The sequence below is a fragment of the Mesitornis unicolor genome, unplaced genomic scaffold (genome assembly GCF_000695765.1).
Source record: "Mesitornis unicolor isolate BGI_N332 unplaced genomic scaffold, ASM69576v1 scaffold6979, whole genome shotgun sequence".
NCBI classification, from domain to species: domain Eukaryota; kingdom Metazoa; phylum Chordata; class Aves; order Mesitornithiformes; family Mesitornithidae; genus Mesitornis; species Mesitornis unicolor.
Genome location: NW_010205160.1, coordinates 59,195 through 78,490, shown reverse-complemented (window position 1 = coordinate 78,490; position 19,296 = coordinate 59,195). Strand labels below are relative to the sequence as shown.

The window sequence follows — 19,296 nt, the reverse complement described above, 5'->3', positions numbered from 1 at the left end:
GAAAGAGTGATTAAAAGTAGGCAATGTTTACAGTAAGTCTTCCCCTAAATTCGTTTTGTGATTCAAAAAGAAACAGCTGCTGCTGATACTTCATGTATTCGAAGTTGGTTTGTTTGCACTTTAAAAGAAGGGTTAGAACAGTTATGGGACTTTTCAGATCAAAAGACGTAAGCTTTAGCCTAGTCCTGGACTTGCGTTAGAGGGAGCTTGCAGCCGTAGCAGCTGCAGCAGCTACCTGGTCACTCTGAGAGTGGAGTAAGGGGCAGATGGGCATGAATGTGGGCAATGTGGCTCCTTCCACAGCAACTGGCTACAGAAATCTGCATGTTTAATAGTATACGTGGCCTGATGGGCCACACAAACTGAGGTATACTGGTATAGAAATGGGCATAGGTAAGAGATTATAAGTATCTAGGAAATAATTGAAAGTATAACAGAAACTTTCCCTCATACACAGAGACACCGAGTAAAAAATAATATGACTTGACATTTACATGGTGCTTTCCATGTTCAAAGTACTTCACCAAAATCCCACTAAATTCAGCTGTGAGCTACATAAGATAAATTTCCCTTTAGAAATGGAAAATTAGATACAAGAGACTACATGTGAGAATCCCCTGACTGACATCAGCAGCTCCGAAAAGTTGTAAATCTAATCTGAGCAAGTCGTGTCTGTTGTCTGTAGTCAGTGGCAAAAGACAGGCAACTCCAAAGGTAGCTTATTCTGTCCAAGGCTTAGGGTTTGGGTCACCCTTACTCCACAGTGGGTATAGAGGCAGTCTGGACTTCTAGCTCTTTATAAATCTCTGTTGGAGAGCTAAAATTCAGTAAGATGAACCCCCAGTTCTCTGTTGGTGCAGCTCCCTGCAGCTCGCTGACAACTTCTGTACTGAAATGACTCTCACCTTAACCAGCTCCAAATACGCAGACTAGAATACAGCAAATTTTAAATCCTGCTGTTTGTACAGAGGTTTCTCCCCCAACAAATATTTCTTCAGTTTGTATAATCAGTCTCTAAGGATTTATAAAGAGTGGGACTGTAAATAGCTGTAGTTATATGCTGTACTCCTTCATTAGGTCATTTAACCAAAGTTTTATCTCCTTTTCACACAGATGAGAAAAATCTTTGTCACATTCAGGTCATAGTCATCTTTTTTTTTTTCTTTTTTTTTCTTTTTTTTCTCAATTCCCCTGCAGTCATTACTCCCACAGAGAGAATCCAGTTTGTTCTCGTTTTCACCATCATTTTTGGAAGAAAGCATGCTCACCAGCTTCACTTAAATCACTCAACTAGAATAAATCATGTAACACCAGGGATTAATCTGAAACATAAGGATTTCCCACCATCATTTATTGCTGTAAATTGTTAGTCAATAGAAATGCTGAATCATGTAACTGGTAGTATTAAAATCATTCAGCATGTTACAGAACTGAACCTCCTTTTCTCCCAGATACCCTCTCCATGCTTTGCTGTTCCATTCCTTTGAGTCCCTAATGGATGCTTTAAGCCATGCTGGCTTCAGCTGGATGACAACTGAGTAGTAAAAGGTTTTGTTAGAACAGATTGTTATGCTGTACCTTAGAGATAGAGACCATCTACTTATAAAAATTGTCAAGAAATCCATCAGTTATACCGGTTGTAAAGTGTCCACATATTGCGCATTAAACATTATTTCACCATCTTTGTAAAAAAAGGAGGTTCCCTCAGTTTCTAATTTCTGCCAGCACTGTTTCTAAGAGAGACTGTGTAAATACTCTGGTATTTTCATGCAGCCTGTTCATGCTAATTTTCAGGTCTGTGCCAAAGTTCATGAAGAGGATGAAAGTCCCTGACTACAAGGACAAGAATGTGTTTGGTGTGCCTCTGATAGTTCATGTCCAGAGAACAGGACAGCCTCTTCCCCAGAGCATACAACAAGCACTGCGCTACTTAAGGAGCAACTGTCTAGATCAGGTATGAACTTTACTCCAGGAACTCGGCTGATTTTTTCTGAAAAGCCACGCAAAGCAAGCAATGGTGAATCTTTTTGTACTTAGCACCAGAATTACTTGAAGATTGTTAAATCTCATGTTGGGCCCAGATCTCCTCTGGTGCTTTGATACTTGGTGCCAATACTAACAGTTTGCCATTTTGAGATTTGTATTCAGCTAATTTGTTGAATTCCTGAAGCTATAACAGTCCTGGTTATTTATTATATACAATAGCCTACTTCAAGGAATGACATAAGATATTCATGTCTATTGAACTAGAGCTCAGGACTCTCAGCTTCTACCCGTATCTGCACTGCTCATGCTTGACTGTTGCCACTGAAGGTTAACTGCATTCACCATTTCACAAGATATGGTACAAAAGGTTTTATTTACTTAGCAAAGAAAGAAAAGTCCGAGAATAGAGAGAAAACTCAGCAAAATATTTAAAGTATTCTGTTGACAAGTCAGATACATCCAGATAGAGTTAGGTCAGTGGGGTTCAATGCCAAAGCCATTATAGTACATTTCCTTTTATAGTGTTCTTAGCTGCAACAAGCCAGCTGTGAGACCTTCGTGCTCAAAGTATTTCAGACTTTTTGATTCCCATTAGCTATGGAGCAGGGACATACCAATCATATTTTTACTGTTCTTCCCCTAAGGATGAGGTTATGCATCTTTATGAACGCAGGACTGGGAGAAACCTCCTGGCTGATTTAAGTTCAGTCCTCTACTATTATTGACCTCATGTCATATGACCTTTTCCATAACTGCTTTTAGATAGTGGTAGTTTCAAAAGGAGTAACCAGCATTTTACTCTGCAGACTTTGCTGCTTTCCTAGCCACACAAGTGGTCAGTTCTGAATCTTTCCATTTTCTGATCACTATTCTGATTGCTGTTTAGATTGTTTTGCTGGATGACAGTTATCTTCCCCAAAATGGAAGTCTAAAAATTAAATGCCTTGCTGTGAATCACAGCTATTTCGCTTACAGGCCTTTCCTATCTTTTCTCCCTGTTGACTGTAAAGAGATCCTGTAGTGGTCAGACCTTGACAACTCATTCCTGAGTGTCAAAATTGAGATGAGTTCTGCCTACCATAGGTGGTACAGGTGTTGAGGGGTGGGAGGAATAGCTGTTGGAAATGTATTAATAGGGGATGGAAGGGCAAGATGCATAGAGACAACTAGAAGAAATGTATTCAGCAGCTAACATGCCTGGTTATCGCTGTGGTAATCTGGGATTGTGTACTGAGCTGGGAAACCCAGTGCAGGAAGAAAAGTGATGAAGCAAGCCTGGAATCAGTGATGGGATTAGAGGAGACACTTGCCCTAGTACAAGGAACAGGAGATGTGGAGACAGGAATGGGCTTGTCAGCTAAGTGGCAGAGCAATAGGAAGAAAAAGAAAAGAGAGGGGGGATAAATGGAGGAGAAAGTAAAAGGGAGAGTAAAGCCAAAGAGAAAGGAAATTCTCTTGAGAGATCTGAGGCCATCAAAAGGAGTGTCCATGGGCAGTCTCAGACAAATATCTGCTCCAAGAGGGAGGGTTTACTTGGTGGGAAGTATGAGGTATGTGAAGGGCCATTTCAACTTAGCTTGAGTTTCCACTCAGAGTGGAACTGGGAGAAGACTGAATAGAAAATGAAGGAGGAGAAGTACAGATCAGAACAATTTTAAATATCATTCCACCAAAAACCTTTCTAGACCAAAACCCTCCAGGCAATTCAGCTTCTCTGCTTTACAGTCACTCTCTTTGTTCCTGTTTAATTCAAATTGCCCAGCCAGAGGTCTGAGCAGCCTCCAGTCTCCTCCAGCATCTTGCTTATGTGTCTCTTTTGTGCACTGCAGAAGGCAGTCTGAAGTCCTGAAGAGGCATCAGAGCTTCTACTGCACGCACTTGGTAAAGTTGAGATTGCTCTAAATCATTGTAAGGTCTGGCTCCTGGTACTAGAATGTCTAAGATGCGATGAGGAGCCTCACCATTATTTGTAGGAGAGATTTTTCAGTTGCAACTTGTGAAATAGAAACTGCTTTGCCTTTGTCAACTGTATCTTTATTTTTGTCATGCATCATATGGCTACCTGCAGGACAGATGATCCGCAGCATGAAGATAATAAAGAGATTGGGCCAGACTAAACTCTGATAAATCACTGGATTTATAAGCTCATTTTATTTACAGAATGAGTCTGTAATATTGCAGAAGAGGGCCTAAAACATCTTTTTCTATCAAATAAAGAACTGTCCTCTTTTGATTAGTCATTATTTTTTACAAAGAAAAGGGAAATAGGAGTTTGGATAAATATAACTAAACAAAAACAGAGACTGAGAGTAGCAGAATGACATGCAGCAGGTGATATTTGATGTCTGACCTCTTGAGTCAGACCTAGCTGGAAGTTTCTAAAGGGTCTTTATACCAGCAAGGACACTTTCCATCAAAAGCAGAGAGCTGAGCTCTCACATTTATCTACCCCATGCCAAAACTATATTTTCTGGATAGAATTAGCATGTGTCCTTCTGCATCTTCAGCACGCTTTTCTAAGAGGAAAATGGATTTAAAAAGAAGAAGAGAAAGGGAAATGGAAAACGAGATTAAAAGAGCCAGATGCTTTTCCTTGTATTATCTTGTCAGAACAAAAAGCAGAGCTACACCTGTGGACAGAAATACAGTGCACTGGGATGTAGACAGGGCAGACTCCAATTTTCTACTTCCTACACATAAATTTAGTTCACAAGTGATGCTAAATCCTTATGAGGAGCGGCTGAGGGAGCTGGGTCTCTTTAGTTTGGAGAAGAGGAGACTGAGGGCTGACCTCATTAATGTTTATAAATTTATAAAGGGCAAGTGTCAGGAGGAAGGAGCCAGACACTTCTCAGTGACAGCCAATGACAGGACAAGGGGCAATGGGTGCAAGCTGGAACATAGGAGGTTCAATCTGAACATGAGGAAAAACTTTTTTACTGTAAGGGTGACAGAGCACTGGACCAGACTGCCCAGAGAGGTTGTGGAGTCTCCTTCTCTGGAGACATTCAAAACCCGCCTGGACGCGTTCCTGTGTGACCTAGCCTAGGTGATCCTGCTCTGGCAGGGGGGTTGGACTGGATGATCTTTTGAGGTCCCTTCCAACTCTTAATATTCTGTGATTCTGTAAATTCATAAATAAGACATAGCAGAAGAGCTGCTCACAGCCAGTCTGGTGTAGCAGTTCATCTCCATGTAAACAAATACATCCCTTCACAGAGCTGCTGAGTGTGTGATTTATGTAATTAGTGCCATTAATATGTGAGTTAACAAAAGTCCTGAATACCATACAGTTGAGCATGGGAGGTGTTCTAGGGAGAGGAGGGTACTACATGAACTCTGTGCTGGCAGAAATAAGGGAAGGAAGGGGAGAAAGCAATATTTCCTTGCCTTTCCACATTTTTGTTGGTGGACTACGCCATGCAGAAAGCTGAACTGACTGCCAGAAAGACAGCAGGCACGGAGGAACAGAAGTCTACAATTCCAAACTTGAAATGTGCCTTTTTAATAGGCCTTTCTCAATATTTCACCTTTTCCCCTTCAAAGCTGAAGGAAAACAGTGCTGACACTGCGCAAATGAAACACAGTAAACTGACTTGGGAATATATAATGTGGTTGAGGCTCAGGAATTTGCCCCAGGGGAATTCCACTGGGAGGAGGATGTAAAAGGGCAAGCACTGCCATGAAGGCATCATTTGAAGAATTACCGTTTCCTTGACAATAGAAAGCAAACAGGATAAAAATGTATCTTGGTGACACTGCACAAGTAATCTCTCTGTGGCCCTTGCTTTTGAACTGGGGTTTTCAGTGGGATTTGGGGAAACTGTTGGAAGCAGAGAGGAGGAAAAGGAAAAATAGATTTGGTCTTGATTTTAAAGCTCTACCAGGATGTACTAATCTTTTGCCACAGCATTTATTACTTAGCTGAGCATAATATTTTCTTGTTAGTCTTCAAAATATATACCCAAATAAACATGAGAAACCAGATTCTCAGCTGGAGTAAATCAACAGACAGTCACCCAAGCCAAGCAAGCCACACTGATTTATATCAGCTGAGCATCTTGCTTAAACTCTTCAGGCGACAGGGAAACCACATGCACTCTGAACTCTCCCTCTAGGATGGGATACAGAGCAGCGACATTATTAACTCTTACAGTCCTGCCAGAAGAGCCTGCATTTGCCTACAGGACTTGTGGGCAAGTCACAACCATCACATCTGCATGTTTTCCTTGTGGCTGCCTAGACTAAAATAAGCAATCCAAGCTTCGGGTATGATCAAAGTCCCCTGTAACAGATTATACCCATATATATATGTGTATACACACACATTCTTTAAGTGACATTTTCTTTATACCCAATTCAACCTTCTCCCTTTTTAGGTGGGTCTCTTTCGAAAATCTGGAGTGAAATCCCGAATTCAGGCCCTACGTCAGATGAATGAGAGCTCCCCAGAAAACGTCTGCTATGAAGACCAGTCAGCATATGATGTGGCAGACATGGTAAAGCAATTTTTCAGGGACTTGCCGGAACCTCTCCTCACAAGCAAGCTAGGAGAGACTTTTCTACACATCTACCAATGTAAGTTGCAATATTTTTATTATTATAAAACATTATTTATAATATAGCATTAAATAATATATAATTTTGGTATGTTAACACTGTGTGGGATACTTTCTGCTCTCCTTTAAGATGTATAAAAGAACCTCTCTGCCCTCAAAATCTTTCACTCTGAGATTCTTTGAACCGCCTGAAGGTTTCAGTGTCAAAATACTAGGAATTTTAATGGAAAGACAGTATTTGAAGCTTTGAAAATATCAGCCTCACCATCGGAAAGAAGCCAGAGGACAGGCTGCCATGGATATGAAAAGCACAAAGACACACATTTTTGTCAGACTTCTTTAAACTGTGAGCCCATTTCATGCAGACATCTCAGTACCAGTGAATCATCTGGGCATGGAGAAGTGGCACTTGACCATGAGAACATGTACCTGTGCTGTCCTCTTCCTTGCAGTGCCTTATGGCTATTTGCCTATAGTCAATAAAATGTACATGCAAGAAACAGCTGCCTTCCTTTACATCCTCAGCTTTTATGTAAAGGTCTTATTGAGAAAGAAAACCCAGAGGATTTCTTCTTTTCATTTTAGCAAAAGCAGTCTTCAGGAAAATCTGAGACTCAAATGCATCAGAATGATGAAAATCCCTGTAAATCAGGAAATGACTGTGTATCTCTTCTCCAGACTGAGGGAGAAATAAACAGTGAGGAAAACACTGAAAAGCCAGAGGAATTAAGAGTTTTTTCCTGACAATGTCCATTATGAAGGCCAGTCAGCCAGTGCTCTGGCAGATGCAGAAAAGCGTATCCAGCCAGCCTAAGCCAAAGAATTGGAAGCACTAAAGAGAAGTGTGTCTAGTCTTTTCACTTGCAGACATTTCAGCTGCCAAAATATTAGAAAGCCATTTTTAAACACTGTATAATCCCAGTGCTAAAGAATCTAAGTTACTTCCGTTGCCTCCCTTTACTGTAAAAATCTGTCTGTGGAGCATAGTCACTAATGTATTTAACATCACAGCGTCTGTAGCTGGTAGAGAAATGCTGTGATCCTCCACATGAGGGACAGCATTGCAAATAAATGTAGTGGATTTGGTCATACATGATGACTTGGGATACAAATGAACTGAAACAGTTGGTGCCTGGCCCTGGACCATCATTTCCCCCTCTTCTTTCCTGCTCACAATTTGCAGGTCTTGTCTGTCTATGCACGCATCAATGAGCTTGTTCAGAAAAGCAACAGAAATTCTTTGTGCTATTAAAATGGCAGTCACAATTGTTTCTGTAGTGAAGTGGCCAAGGAGAAGATTATTCTCTAGAAGGACATGTTCTACATGTCCTTGGAAACAAATCTCCTTTAAACTATTAAGTTTAAGCTTGATGAAAATTGAGAATGTTCTATCTTGGCACGGGAGAGACTGCAAGTAAACTACCCCCTCACCAAAGGAAGAGAGACATGGCAGATCTCAATGTCATTGGCATTATTAGGTCTGTAGCCAGAAGGACTCCTTGTCTCGGAGCTGAGAGCTTGGTGTTAGGATTTACAAAAGCCACGAGCTGAATGGTGAAACATTGCTACCAGCCAACAAAGACATGTTAAAAGGGGCATGGACTGATTCTGTAAGCTTATGTGGTACTGCAGTGGGAAGTCTGAAGAACTCTTCTTTACACTGATCAGAGAGGAGGCAAAAAAGTGCTAGGAAAGATTTTATTGAACTGCACCAGTATTTTAAAGAATTTCCGAAAGACTCGAGGATGAATCTGTTTAAACCAAGGTGGGAACAGGAAAAGATGGACTTTGTATACACTGGAGACCAATGTTTGGGTTAAGAATGAGTAGCAGTGGGTTTTTTCCCCTGTGACCAACAACAAATACATTTTTCTGTTTTAGACAGTACTGACAAAACTCCTTTCACAGAAAGAAAAATGTTGAAAATTGCTGGGATACCAATTGTATTTCATAATGTCTGCAATTAAATAAATCTGTAGCTGGGAGCTTTTCTTCCCCTTCAAACTGTTTAACAAATTATTAATGTGAAGGAAGGATTTTTCCTCTCTGAGTGTATTGGCAAGGGATTTCTGATTTTCTGGGACTCACTGAAGATCCGTTTCATAAATCCAGGACTTTTTTAATATATCCAGAATGGCCTGATTTGCTATAACACAGAGGACTGGGGATTAGATGATGGGTGTAGCAGTCTGTATGGCACAGCACTGATGAAACTTTATCTACTTTCCTAAAACCCTCAGTTGCCTAATGTTTACCTATAACTTGAAGGGCTGGCTGGTCTTCTCTATGCAGCAGACCCACCAGTGCAACCGTGCAGGTGTTTGAGTACCACGAGGCTATGTGCGGAGAAAAGACAGGCTGCATGTATTCAGCAAAGGGTCCTCTGACTTCTCAGAAAGACCTAGCCTTGCCATTTTAGAAAATTTCTAGAAAATGAGAAGCACTGGGCTGTGTTCAGTTTGTCATTCATGTCTAAAAGCTTTTAAAACAAAGTGCTTGTAACAAGGCTAGCAGGAAGGGCTTAAAAGCTGGCTGTTCTCTCTACTGTAAATCTGCTTTTGTTCTTCCATGTGATTATATAGAGTATATGTAATACCCAGAGGAGGGCTCCAAGTCCAAACTGAGAAAACTTATGGTAGTTTTAGACAGTTTTAGGTGCTATGTATGCATATCCATTACTGCTTCCATTAGACTCTTTTACAGTTTAGGACACAAGTGTAAGTATTTTCCCGAAGCTTCCCTAAGATTTTCGAACTGTCTCCCCAGTGGACAAAAGAAACCTGAAAAATACCATTTGAAGATATGAGTACTGATTACTACTCTCTCTTCATAACCTTTAAATGAAGTTCAGCCTCTTTCTTGTGGAAAAGCCTTTCAATCACACAGAGAAATGTCATACACTGGCTAGGGGAGCTGTGCTTGATGGGGGAGCAAATACCACAGCCCTCCAACAACCAGCTGGTCTTCACCCGTTCATCTCCTGCCATCTGCCTCTTCAGAAAGCTATTCCCAGAGTGTGAATGCCTCTGCTAGCTCTATCTTGTTCCTGGCTCTTATCTGATCTTACTGCTGACCTCCCGAATGTCCTTTGCCTTTCCTCAGATGTCCCCAAGGAGCAGCGGCTGCAGGCAGTGCAGGCAGCCATCATGCTGATGTCCGATGAGAACCGGGAGGTTCTGCAGACTCTGCTGTGCTTCCTCAGCGACGTCACCTCCGTGGAGGAGAACCAGATGACTCCTATGAACATAGCTGTTTGTCTGGCCCCGTCCCTCTTCCATCTCAATATAGTGAAGAAAGAAAGCTCGCCACGGTAAGTTTATTCTCAATGCTATAAATAGTCACATCCTTAATACAAAATGATGCCTTCAGTGTTTCTAAAGGCATGCAGGATAAAATTTTCCAAAGCATCTGCTTTCCAGCACACATTACACAGGGCATGGCTTCAGTGAGAGGGGAAAGTCCAGAAAGGAAGCCAGAAGCACACTTGTCTGTGTACAGAAGATGTTTTCACAAGCCCAGCAGGCATTTCTGGCTGGCTGTTGTGAATATGCAGTGCCTGCTTTCCATGCAAAATTTCAATGGGGCACTAGTGAGTTTTGCATAAGTAATGTTGGCTTCTGTGAAGTGAAAGGGCCTGATTTTGCTCTGGTTGAAGTCAAAGAATGACCATGTGTTAAAGGATTTTAATACAGAGATTTTCAGTGAATGGTTTTTCACTCTCTATTTTCTGGCTACATTCTGCCACTTGGGAAACTGAGTTTATTTCAGGCCATATTAAGATGGTAGGTAACATCACCATGTCTAGTGTAGACTAAACAGGGCATAGACCCTGCTAAACTTTACTGGTGTAAATCTGATGTCCCTTCTAACTTCTTTTTCCCCCCATCTAGTCCAGAACACACTGAGATTCTTGGTCAGTATGTGTATAACCAGCACCTGAGCAAGTGTTTTAACCAGTGACAACATAAACCACTGTACATCATGTCTGTTAAAAATCCATTTCAAAATGTACACCACCTAATGCAGGACATGCACAACCTTTCCTGCGTTTACCTTTAGCTCAGCAGTATTTTAGGTAAACATTTTTCCTTTTAAAAAGGACCAACAGTCTGAGCAATCTTTGTGATAAATAAAAACTAAAGATAGACTTTTCTCCCTGGTGTTTCGAACATCCTGCTGCTGTTTGCTTTCATATTAAAAACATTCAGCTCTTTTTACCTGAGACACTGAATTCAATTACAGAGTAATACAGAAAAAATATGCAACGGGGAAGCCAGATCAGAAGGACCTCAGTGAAAACCTGGCAGCTACTCAGGGACTTGCTCACATGATAATGGAATGCAACAAACTTTTTGAGGTGAGTGAGAGACTCAAACAGCATTATTCATGGCCACATAATGCAGCATCCTTTGAAGTATTTATGTTTATGCTTACATTTTATGTCTTGTATTAGCTCAGAGATTGATGGTGCCTCACTTATTTGTAAGCTTGCTCCATCTAAAGTTTATTTATCTTGTTTCTTTATGACTGTTCCCTTCTAACAGTTGAAGACCCAACTATTAAAAATGCAGGGTAATTATTCTGTGGCAGTTTTCAACCCGCAATACTGGATTAGGAAATTTTTGTTTAATTCAAATAAAAATCTGCTGGTTTAACATTTCATTTTATTATAATGCTTTTAGCACCTCAATTGAAACTTACTAATTTCAAATACTTTTTATTTCTGTGTGTCGTGCAATAAAGTTAAAATCTCATAGGGAGAAGCAGTCATTTCTGCAGCTACTTTCACTGCAGGTGGAGGAGAGCTAATGCTCATATCTCACTTCCCCAGAAGCAACATTTTGGAGGGCTAGAGGAGTAACACAGGTGTATTGACATGCAGGTGGTCAGTCTAATACAGTTCTGCATCAGTAGTGCTATTCTGAGCTGTGGACTGTTTCATTATACTGCCTTGATTTCTCATCTTGCATAATAAGCAAAGACAGATATTAATTTTACAGATCATATTCTCATTTCAGTTGGATGCTGAATGGTCTATCAGCCTAGAAACACATTGCCCTAAAGAAAAGTCCTCAGCTGAAGGTTTTTCCCTGTGTGTTTTCCCTCCCTTCTGTGGCACAGGTCCCACACGAGATGATCGCCCAGTCCCGAAATTCCTACATCGATGCAGAAGTGCATTCTCCCACCTTGGACGAGCTTGGGAAACAAGTGGATGAGGAAGGAGGGAACTATCAGATGTACCTGGAAAGTCTCATGCAGAATCTCCAGAAAGAAGCAAAAGAGAAATTCAAAGGATGGGTCACGTGTTCCAGCACAGAGAACACAGAACTCGCCTACAAAAAGGTATTTTGGGGAGACATGAAGAAGCAGTAAAGAAACCAAAGTAAAATACAGCCTAGCTGTGCGCCACCCTGACTTGTTGCATGGCATAATGCATACCCTGTATACATACCTGTGTCTGGTGAGGCACATGATTTATTTTTTTTTTAAAGACCACTAAAAGCAGTTAAGAATGTAACATAATTGTGATTTGAGTATGAGATTCCAGGAAAAGGCACACAAAGCAAGCTAAGGTCTCCAAAACTGATGAAGTAAGTGATACAGCAACCAAAGAGCAATCTGAGACTTTAAACAACAGACAACTTAACCTGGGCAAGCTCTTCGACTGGGGAACAGGCAAAGTTTCTGACCGTGTCCTGTTGTTTGCCAGCGGTTTGGAGAACAAAGCCAGAACATAAGCATTAAAAACCCTCTTCAGGCTGTTCACTGCTTTACTTAGCCAGGCGAGCCATATGGCCAGTTCTATCCCTGATCCTCTTGTTTCCACTACCTTTTTGATATCTGCAACCTTTATCACAATTTCTGAAGCTGTTCCAGGCTCTGCCACTTCTGCAGGGAAAGCCAGACCACTGCAGCCAGGAGGAGGAGGCTGCAGTGTCCCTGCAGACACTGGGGTTCAGGGCTTCTGGAAATGCAGTGGCAAAACAGAGGTCTGCAAACCAGCGGCCACTACCAAGAGGAGATGGTGGTTTAGGGGTGGGTGACACTGGTTAGGTAGGGAAGGGCATTGGGAAGAACGTGGGACCTGGACAGTGAGGGGGCAGGGAGTCTTAGGGGCCAGAGGAAGCATTATCCCTGTCTGGGAAAGTGCAACCCCTCTGTTAGGGCAAAGAAATCACAGTTACTCTGGTTTGTAGCCAGCTGCTGTGAGTGACCTCTCCAGGGAGGGCCTGCAGGGGCTTGGGGAGAGAGTAGCAGGGCTCAGGTGGGAGCAGGATGTGGCAGAGGCAAGGGAGTGAACAGGGGCGGGCACAGGTCTGGGGTCAAGGGCATATGAGACTACAGAGGGGATTGGGAGTCCCTGAGGCTCCAGGGCAGGAGGAGGATGGAGGAACTGAGAACTCTGGGGAGGAGTAATTATAGCAACATAATTCAAGGTGGGAGTTGGGTTTCTGGGGACATGATCCTGTGGCTGTGGGAGGCGCTGGAGGTTTCGGGAGCACTAGCATTGATATGTGAGGAAGCAGGGCTTGCAAGATCCTAGTGCTTAGAGTTAATTTGTTTGCTGCCTGAAATATGACATCCCTAAAACCATGCAGAAATGCTGTATGTGTGGAATTTAGGATATTCATCTTCTATGTAGCCTAGCACTTTCCGCTTCCCTTATTGCATGCTGTGGAGGTGTAACCAGTAACAGGAGTGGTGAGCTGGGAAGAGTTAGCGAGCAGTTTGTGTATTCCTTCTTTGAAAGACGTTTTCCCAATACTTCCCTTGCGGCTATTTTGAGGAGCAAACATCTGTGTATCTGACACATAAGTGAATGAACATGTGTTCTGCTCTTCCACCAATTAACCAGGAAAGTTAATTGACCCTCAGTCCCAGCTAGTGCATCAGATTACCCAAGGTAGTAGCTTTATTTCAGCCCAGGGTTTCAGCCTCTCTTTTCATCTATTTTTACTTCTACACACATATATTTTTCATTACACTTGGGATGCTTGGGTTTGAAAAAGTGACTTTCACACTAGAAATAATACAGCAGCTCCACTGGCACCATGGGATCTGGTCCAGATATACACTGGTGTGAGAGCAGAAGTAATGTATCACTTCAGTTTTCCATCCAGGACTAGGATGCATAGGTTTTCACATACAGAAGAGCAGCAGCAATAGCAATTTATAGTAATAGTTAGCAGGGAGATATGCTTGCTTTTAAGCTAAAGCTAGATACCCATACCAAGATTCTGCCATCAGTTATCCTGTGCTGAACATATGCATATACCTCATGGGCTTTTATCTTCTTTGTTGCTTTACTCCAGGTTGGGGATGGGAACCCCCTGCGGCTTTGGAAAGCCTCAGTGGAAGTGGAAGCCCCCCCATCAGTTGTCCTGAACCGAGTGCTGAGAGAACGTCACCTCTGGGACGAGGACTTCTTGCAGTGGAAGGTGGTCGAGAGCCTGGACAAGCAGACAGAAGTTTACCAGTACATTCTGAACAGCATGGCTCCTCATCCCGTCCGAGATTTTGTCGTTCTGAGGTGAGCTAAGGGCAGTTCTCCAGTACCTTTGTGTCCCACAGTGCTTACACGGAAGATCTGGTCTTACCTCAGCCTTCACATCTGTATAATTGTGCTTCGAGAACTCTACTTCTGGGCAGCAGTGCTGATTTCTCAAACTGAATTAAAATGGTACACCTAGAGCATGCTGACCTTTTCTCTGATGTAATTTGAGCAGCACATACTCCTGAGGCCATAAATATAATTTCTTCCTTAGAACAGATGTCTGGTAATAGCTGCTGTTCCCTCTTAGCTTTGTTTGTTGTCAAAATGGTGCAAATAGAACCCAGTTGTTTTTTTCACTGCTTTTGCTGTTCTCTGGGGAATGTTTGATGTTTAAGAGCTAAATGTTTAGTAGAGAAGGCAGTGAGACTTTTAAGCTAAGGTTGTTATATGGTGTCTATATAAGTTGTTATTTTAGATTTGCAGTTGGAGTCTTTGTAGACCAAGAAATGCTAACCCATAAAAATCTTGGTGTAGAAATGAACAGAAAGAGGCAGTAGATGTATTCTGACTGTCTTCCAGGGGATGACATCTCTCAAATAAATGTGTAGCTGTGTATCAATATTCTAAATTCAGTCCCAGTTCTGCCATTGTCTATCTGCCTGCACAGAACAGACAAAATAAATTCCTGTTATGCACCTTCTGCCTTTGAAATCCTGGCTTTTTGCTTGCTAGGAGCTATTGTGGAGCTGCTGACATATTTCACTTACAGGGTCAGTTCTACAGTTATTTATTTCAGGATTATTTTGTGCATTCCCATTCTTGGTCTTTGCTTTCTTTGATTGAAATGATGTGCCAGAGAAATACTAAGCAGTTTTGACAAAGGAAATAGTCCAGTGAGTCAGAATTGTATTAGAGGGAACAAAGATTGAAGGAAAAAGATGAGCCCTATAAAAAGTAATTCTAATAGAACATCCCTTCTATGAACTTCAGTATGCTCTTAGAGAATGATAACATGCAGATATTGTCAGTATAAGGGAAGAACTATTGGAACTCTTAGGGAAACATGTTAAAAATATTTTCTGTAAAATCTTTATAATGTGAAAACACCAGCTCACCCATTACTCTATTTCTTTTGCCTTCCCACAGTATACTGGGCTAAATTAATTATTTTTATATATATATATATAAAATATATATTGTATGTTATTTTATAATTAATTTTCTTATATAATTTTATTGACTTAAACAAGTGATAAATTTGGCACTCCACATCACACCAAAAAGATTGCCTGGGAGCACTGGGGAGGCTTTGATGACCATAATTCTGTCCTCTTATTTCCCACTTAGTTCACTATTAGGTTTCATGGTGTTTTATGTTCTTTAAAGACCTGCTGAGCAGTCACATCAGTTAAAGGAAAATCTCGCCATCAAGTTCTCATTCTTTTCACTAACCCAGGCAGAATGATCCCCAGGGACTGAAATACATGTCATAAAACTGAATCCTGGTAGGTTTTTAAGGGCTGAAAAGAGCCATCAGGCAGATCTGTCAGATTCCATTGTTTATCTGTTTTGATTTATATCATTAAGTCTAGAGCAAGGTTAGCCAGCAATATTGCAGTCAATTTGATACCTTGATTGGTGGGAAGTGAACAGTGAAATTATAATTCACCTCTGGAGACATGAATTAATGTATTTTAACGGATGGCAGTTTTCCCCCTTCCCAGTCAAACTTTTGGCTGTGAAAGGATAAACTTCATTGTTCTTTTTTTATTTTTGTTTTGTTGTGGTTTTTTTTTAATTTGACAGTCATGAGAAGGGGATTAGGCTCCCTTGAGAAGACTCTAATGGTAAGAGGATAGGGGCGATGTTTCATATGCCTGGGATCTGACACAGCTCTCAGTTGCCCTGCACAGGCGTCACTTTTCAGTAAAGATTCCTCAAGTGTTTAATGTTCATTAAGTATCACAGCATCTCTGTCAGTTAGGTGTCATGTCCATTTCTACTACTGTAAGGTATTTAGAGAAGTACAGAAACTGACCTAAATCTATAACTGGCAACAGGAATCATAAATCTTCTGCAGTCTCTGGGATACATAGTTTTCCATTTGACAAATTGCCCAAGTGCTGTGTAGTTATCAAGATGATACGGTCACATCTAAGCAGTGTGCAAGCATTCACAGTAAATCCGAGGTGTGATTTCCTGCTCTCCACGTGTTTCATCTGCCAAGATATAGCTCATTTTTGTTAATGCACAGACACATGTGAAACCTTCTGAAGTGAGTATCTTGCTGCATTGTCTTGAATAGCAACTCAATTTCATAGAAGAAAAATGCAGAATGTGAAAATTATCTACTGAAGTCCAAACTTCAACAGTCCTTGAAAGCAGCTTACCTGCTACAGTTGATACTTCCCAAGGCAGGGTAATCCCTGCCTCAGACAATCCATGGCAAGATGAAGCACATCACACAGCACGGTGGGAATTTCTCATTTCTTCCTACAGCATAGGAAACAGCATAGACCTATCCTGTGAGAGGCAAGGCAGATGAGAAAGATGTGAGACACCAGAATATGTAGAGACTGCTTACAGAACAAGAAAAAAGTCATAATTATTAAAGTCTAGGTCTCCTGAACCTGGTGGAAAACTTCTGCAGCATGTCAGAGAGGCTAGAAACCTGGGAGAGGGGATTAAAAATAAAATGACTGACAGAACTCAAAATAAAAGTACATCTTAACAGGCCAGCCCAAAACCTGCCTGCTTGTGAAAAGAAACGTGGGTAATAAGAAATCAACTACCTGCCATTGGCTAACTGATATGCATGGTGACATGGTCAAGAAATTTCACTGTTCTATTACTTTTTCTCCAAGTAAAATTTACTCAATAACAGTGGTGAGACAGAGTGTGGTTGTATGGTATAGAAAATGACCTTCTCCTCCTGCAAGGGAGCATAGATCCTGCTGGGAGAAGAGGTAGACAAGCACATGATTATGTTAGCAGGGGATGCAGAAAGCTTGTTGCCTCTTGCTATGTGGCAATGGAAAGGAGGAGGACCTTTCCAAGAGATGTCTCTTTTTTGGAGTCACAATGAGGAGGAAGGATGCAAATGGATAAGCAATGCCTTTGTAGGTGCCTGCTTGACCAGTCCCGCTACAATGGTTGGTGAGGATGTTGGTTCAAGCGTTTGCTTGGTAGCAAACCAAAGCCTACCCTAAAGAAAGTGAGCCTCAACTTCGCTGTCATTCCTAAAGGAGTTAACATGAAGTTCTAGCCTTGGGCTATTGCAACAAATAAGCCATGTAAGACTCTACTGTGCCATTGCTACTTGGCCAACAGCCATTTGAGGAGACTTTCCTCAGCTGCTGTCTATCAGTGGATATAAGCAGCAGAACTTCCTGGTAAAATGTGCTGCATTTATACTTTTCATCACCAAGAGTACTATAAATTAATGCCATTAATAAATGCCATTAATAAATGTTTGTCATGAAAGGATGCCCTTTTTTTAATTATTCGGATGCCCTTGAAACATGTTCTTGGAGTTTCAGCAGCCAGTGTGGGTAGTAGTGAGGCTTTCTGCTGTGCCAGACTGTATCAATTCTGTAAATCTGCACAGGTGCAATCCAACATTTCAGCCTTTGTTGGATGGCTTGTGCACACTTTATGTCCTTTCCAAAACTTCTGTCTATCTGCAAAAAGCCATATCATGCCTTGTAACACATGATGGTTACAAAGTGCTCGTGTGGACAAGCAAAACTTCTCCACCTGGAGCCTGCAGCAATGTAGATGGGTGGCCATTCAGCATCATGGTCAGACTCCCAACTGGGGTAGAGGGACAATGGCAGCATCAGGTGGATATTGTCCTTCAGGAAAATAATGTACATAGCATTGATTGCAAGATCTTTCCCCAAGTCATTTCAGAAAGTGGGAGTTTTGGGGGTTGATTTGTTTTCTCATGTACAGTGTATCATACCCAAACCTCTAAGCAGATCTTTTCAAAATTATAGTACCCACCATTGAAATTAATTAGTTTACAGGAGAGGATCTAGCTCTAAAATCTGAGCTTGGTAAGTTTGTCACCTGTTACGAGCAATAGTGACTACAAATTTAGAACACAAAACCCCTCCAGGGAATCCTAGAACGGTACAGTGGCATTGCAGGCTACAAGAAGGATAAAGAGCCAAGCAAACTGTGACTTTAATTCAGGTTCTTACTCATGTGCCCAAAAGTTTTATTACTAAAGTGATGACATCTTGAATGTGTTAATGCAGGACATGGAGGACTGATTTGCCAAAGGGGATGTGCATGCTGGTTGCCATCTCTGTGGAGCATGAAGAGGCTCCTCTTCTGGGATCTGTGCGAGCCATCGTGATGGACTCTCAGTACTTGATAGAGCCATGTGGCTCAGGAAAAGCCAGGCTGACCCATATCTGCAGAATTGACCTAAAGTAAGTATCGCACCTGCAAAAAGCAGATCTCCATTCAGCAGGGCAAAAACTTCCAGCTCAGGGAGGGAGGAGGTGCTGGGAACAGGGGACATGGTCAATGTAGCTTTGTTGCTTGGGAGTCTTCCTGCAGTTTTTTCTATCCACCAAGCTAATTTCTCCACTCAGCATCTACCACTATTATGATGTGATCATAGAAATAAAAGCTGCTTATTTGATTACTGCAAGGGATAACTTCAGAGTACACTTACAATGACAAGTATTTGAAGTCCTCACCATCACCATGGGCAGCAGAGAGTAAGAAGTGTGGCAAGCACGTTCCTGTCGGGCATATTTCTTGAGTTTTTGAGTTTCTCAATAACTGTCTTTCCACTTCTTCAGAGGACATTCCCCAGAGTGGTACAACAAAGGCTTTGGACATCTGTGTGCAGCAGAAGTTGCCAGGATCAGAAACTCATTTCAGCCTCTGATTGCCGAGGGACCAGAAACGAAAATCTGAGGAAGTGTTCCTGGGAGCGCGTGAGCATAAATTGGGCTTTGGCAGGGAACGTGAAGGCTGAAAGCAAAGATCTTATTTAAGTTACAGAAATCTGACCAGACCTGGGTCTGTACAAAGGTGAAACAGGAATTTTATAGGAAAGTTCTTTTATTCTGGAGACTTATCTACCCTCCATCATATCCCTCCTGTATTAATTTCAATTATTGAAGTAAACATTTCTTCAGAGAGCTTTTATCATTATTACTTTAAAATCAGTCTATTGCTATTACTCGTGTGTTACAGAACTCTGGTATTTAAAGGCTTCTAAGAAGCATATTTTAA

The 19,296-nt window shown here is 41.6% G+C and overlaps 1 protein-coding gene across 2 annotated transcripts in view; it reads left to right on the top strand.

The window, feature by feature from the left end:
• Positions 1–18,975, top strand: part of STARD13 (StAR-related lipid transfer (START) domain containing 13) — a 38,411-nt gene extending 19,436 nt beyond the window's left edge. For both annotated transcript variants that reach the window (XM_010191288.1, XM_010191289.1), the window contains exons 6-13: positions 1,795–1,954; positions 6,366–6,564; positions 9,648–9,855; positions 10,788–10,902; positions 11,667–11,888; positions 13,859–14,076; positions 18,303–18,479; positions 18,858–18,975. In XM_010191288.1, coding sequence (XP_010189590.1) covers positions 1,795–1,954; positions 6,366–6,564; positions 9,648–9,855; positions 10,788–10,902; positions 11,667–11,888; positions 13,859–14,076; positions 18,303–18,479; positions 18,858–18,975 — 1,417 coding nt within the window. The remainder of the gene's footprint in view (positions 1–1,794; positions 1,955–6,365; positions 6,565–9,647; positions 9,856–10,787; positions 10,903–11,666; positions 11,889–13,858; positions 14,077–18,302; positions 18,480–18,857) is intronic.
• The last annotated feature ends 321 nt before the right edge of the window (positions 18,976–19,296 follow it).